Source organism: Patagioenas fasciata, chromosome 12, assembly GCF_037038585.1.
Source record: "Patagioenas fasciata isolate bPatFas1 chromosome 12, bPatFas1.hap1, whole genome shotgun sequence".
Classification (NCBI taxonomy): Eukaryota; Metazoa; Chordata; class Aves; order Columbiformes; family Columbidae; genus Patagioenas; species Patagioenas fasciata.
Genome location: NC_092531.1, coordinates 1,295,115 through 1,299,001, shown reverse-complemented (window position 1 = coordinate 1,299,001; position 3,887 = coordinate 1,295,115). Strand labels below are relative to the sequence as shown.

The 3,887-nt window shown below is 54.6% G+C and overlaps 1 protein-coding gene across 1 annotated transcript; it reads right to left on the bottom strand.

Annotated features, from left to right (window-relative positions):
• Nucleotides 1-430: 430 nt before the first annotated feature.
• On the bottom strand, nucleotides 431-1,345 carry LOC139829001 (olfactory receptor 14J1-like). The gene has a single exon (XM_071814154.1). It carries the CDS (start codon nucleotides 1,343-1,345, stop codon nucleotides 431-433), a length of 915 nt encoding a protein of 304 aa, XP_071670255.1.
• Nucleotides 1,346-3,887: the final 2,542 nt, after the last annotated feature.

The window sequence follows — 3,887 nt, the reverse complement described above, 5'->3', positions numbered from 1 at the left end:
AGAGCACTCAGGCCTTGCACCAACACAAGGGATGAGAAGGAGAGTGTGGGAGTGGAACCAGAACAGCTCTGAAAGAACAAGTGCTGGTGCTCCCTGGCAGTGCTGCCATATTGGATGCTTTTCCCCTCCTTCCATGAACACAGGAACCATCGCTGCAGTTCTAAAAAGGGCTTGCAGGAAGGACATAGTGAAAAACAAGTCACTAAAGAGCCCTTTATTTTGTTTAGAGATAAGGAGAGCACGACTCATTTACACAGCCAACAGTTATAAAAGAAAAGCCAACAGTGAATTAGAAAGGGGATGACAACATTATCACAATAAGAAAACAACTAATAACAACAAAAAATCCAGATGACAGGCTGGACCTGTAATTAGCTACATTAAAAAGCCTATGGAGAACCAAATGGGCAGTTTCTTGCTTGAGAACACACTAGAATATGAGTTTGCACAAGGCATCCTTGATCTCATGGTTCCTCATGCTGTAGATGAGAGGGTTCACTGCTGGAGGCACCACTGAGTACAGAACAGACATCACCAGGTCCAGGGATGGGAAGGAGATGGAGCGGGGCTTCAGGTGGGCAAACATGGCAGTGCTGACAAACAGGGAGACCACGGCCAGGTGAGGGAGGCAGGTGGAAAAGGCTTTGTGCCGTCCCTGCTCAGAGGGGATCCTCAGCACGGCCCTCAGGATCTGCACATAGGATACCACGATCAATACAAAACACACAAATACTACTGAGAAACTTATCACAACAAGGCGAATCTCCCTGAGGTAGGAGTGTGAGCAGGAGAGCTTGAGGATGTGGGGGATTTCACAGAAGAACTGGCTCAGGGCATTGCCCTTGCATAGGGGCAGTGAAAACGTATTGGCCGTGTGCAGCAGAGCATTGAGAAACCCAGTGGCCCAGGCAGCTGCTGCCATGTGGACACAAGCTCTGCTGCCCAGGAGGGTCCCGTAGTGCAGGGGTTTGCAGATGGCAACGTAGCGGTCATAGGACATGACTGTGAGCATAGAATACTCTGCTGCTGTCATGAAGGCAAATGAAAAGAGCTGTGCAGCACATCCTGAGTACGAGATGGCCCTGGTGTCCCAGAGGGAGTTGGCCATGGATTTGGGGACAGTGGTGGAGATGCAGCCCAGGTCGAGGAGGGCGAGGCTGAGCAGGAAGAAGTACATGGGGGTGTGGAGGTGCTGGTCCCAGGCTATGGTGGTGATGATGAGGCCATTGCCCAGGAGGGCAGCCAGGTAGATGCCCAGGAAGAGCCAGAAGTGCAAGAGCTGCAGCTCCCGTGTGTCTGTGAACGCCAGAAGCAGGAACTGGGTGATGGAGCTGCTGTTGGACATTTGCTGTCTGTGAGCATGAGGACCTGTGCAAGGAGCAAAAGACAGTGATGGTTTAGATGAGACTTTTCTGTAAAAAAACAAAGCCATTTCCAAACACCCTCCCAGAAAGAGACACTTTTATTTTTCAGGAGAACGTCCTGGCTGGAGCCCTCGTCGGTGCTTGATGAGTGTGCAATGAAGAGCAGGGTCTCTGCCCAGGGGCTCTTGAGCAGTCAGCCTGACCCTGTGTGATTGGGTGGGCAGGGGCCAGTCCTGGGGTTCAGCTTTGTCAGCTGGAACCGCTCCTGGTGCAGAAGGGACTGTCAGCATCTGTATCCCCAGGCCTGAGAAACTGAGTTTGAGAGGTCTTGTGTTTCTACAGCTCCTTCTCACCTCCAACCATGGGGAGTGTTCTTGGGTGTCAGAAACCCTCAGCATTTCTGCTGCACTCAGGGAAAAAAGAGCGAGTCCTGCGAGACCAGAGGATGCCTGTGGGTCAGTGCAGAGTGAGGGCAGCTGCTCTGTCCCTCTGTCTTCCTCCAGCTGCCCTGGGCTGGCACCTTTCTGAGATGGAGGCTGATCACACTCCCATGTTACCCTGAAAAGCCACCAGGCATTGCTGAGAGCAGAGGGATCCACCTCAGAGAACAACATGCCCAAACTTTCCTAAGGTCTCAGCACCCCACGTTTAGCCCAAGACACACATGGCTCATTCCCCAGCCCCACAGACTACATTGCCCACACCCCACAGGTCAGAGCAAAGCTGGGACACGTGTTCCCATGGACACACCTGCAGGAAAGGACCCACAAGATCAGGCTGTGACTCTGCAGCTGAAACTGCCATCCCCAGAGAGCCTGACAGCAAGAACAAGATCCCAACAGCAGTGACCCAGAGCAGGGGAGCAAGAAGGACAATGCGGTGAGGGTGGGTGTGAGAGAGGCCAGGGCAGAGGCAGCCGGGCACTCAGACAGCGTCACCCTTCCCCAGCTGTGCAGCCACCTCCCAGACACCAACATTGCCGGGCAGCTGCTCTCAGCCCCTGTGCTCTGCAGAGGAACTGGAGCTCTGGCTGCACAGGAGCTGCTTCATGCCTTGGAGCCCCCGGCCCTGAGGGCAGAGGCTTTGCTGGGTGGGAGAGGAGGCCAGGGGGCAGCTCACAGGAGGGATCTGCACTGCAGGGGATCATTCAGACATTTCTGAATTCGCCCACCCATAACAATTCTGGGTTTATTTTCCTCCCATTTCTGGTCATTTCCCTCCTGCCTGGAGATTCTCCCCCTGGGAGGTGTTTCCCTGTCCATGTCTCTTCCCTGTCAGTGCTCACAGACCCCATCCCACCCTCTGTGCCCTCCCCCTGGCCCTACAGATCCTGCCTGTTCACAGGGCACTGCCTGGGGGCATCTTCCTGTTTGCAGGCTGGAGAACAGGACAGGTCAGACTAGGCTGACGGGTCCAGCAAAGGTGATGCAGGTGCTGTGCACAGGCAGAGGGGTGGTGAAGGGATGTTATGAGACTTGTGGCAGATGTACTGATCACTCAGAGTTGCAGTTCAGGAGTCTCAGTGACTTGTTTAAGCATGAGAGCTCATTTTCATTTTATCCTTTCCTGCACCCCCCACTCCTTGGGATAGGAAACTGAAAAGGCAGGCTCAGAAAAGCTCCTTATCTCTCTGGTAATCCTTGCACTGATCTTGTCCGTGAGGCATCCCCTTGGAAAAATCTTGGGGCAATCTGGAGGTGAGAGCAGCCCTGACCCACACAGCACCCTCTCCGCAGCAGAAACACATTTCCTGCCCTATAGAGTTTGCTCCTTCATGCGACAGCTTCTCCCCTCAGTGTTGTTGGGATCTCCCTGGGCAGGCTGAGCGCTGACCCTGGCAGGCGGCAGAGTCCCTGCCCCGGCACAGCCCTGGGGTGCAGGGACCCTGCTCTGCAGGACAGCCCTGGGCACCCCTGGGAGCCCCCCCTGCAGTCACCCTCAGCAGAAGGTGCCATGATGCACTTTCCCCTTGATGATGCCGCAGGGAAGCCCTGCTCTGGAGTGTGTTCTTCTCTACAACAGAGATACTGTGAGAGAGACCTGACAGATCCTGTAAATTGTTGGATGTATCATCTTTCGGGTCTCCCTCTGGGAAATGCAGCTGCATTGTCCTACAGCCAGAGACTTACCATGTAAGGACTGTGAAGATTTGTCTCTCAATGAGCCCTCAGCAACGAACCACCTACATTGCCTTTCCCCTCTGTCTGCCTGGCTCCTCTGCCCTCGGTGCTGCAGGCAGAGCCCTCAGCCCTGCTGCGCTGTGCAGAGGAGCTGCTCCTGGGCAGAGCTGTCTCTCTGCAGCGCTGCCGCTTGCCAGGAGCTCCCTCTGTCCCAGGAGCCCAGCCCAGCTCAGCAGCACAGGAGCAGCCCATGAAGTCCCTTTCTCTGTCCTCTCTGGGCTCCCTCCACGTGTCCCTGGGGCTGTTGGGGCACATCTTTTCAAACAGCCTCAAGTAATCAGTGATGTTGATTCTCTCTCCTCTAAACAGACACTTCTTGCCAGCATTGTGTTCTCTGTATTAA

What these genes read in the sequence shown, in the direction of transcription:
- LOC139829001 (XM_071814154.1), bottom strand. Translation starts at nt 1,345, where the DNA reads ATGTCCAACAGCAGCTCCATCACCCAGTTCCTGCTTCTGGCGTTCACA.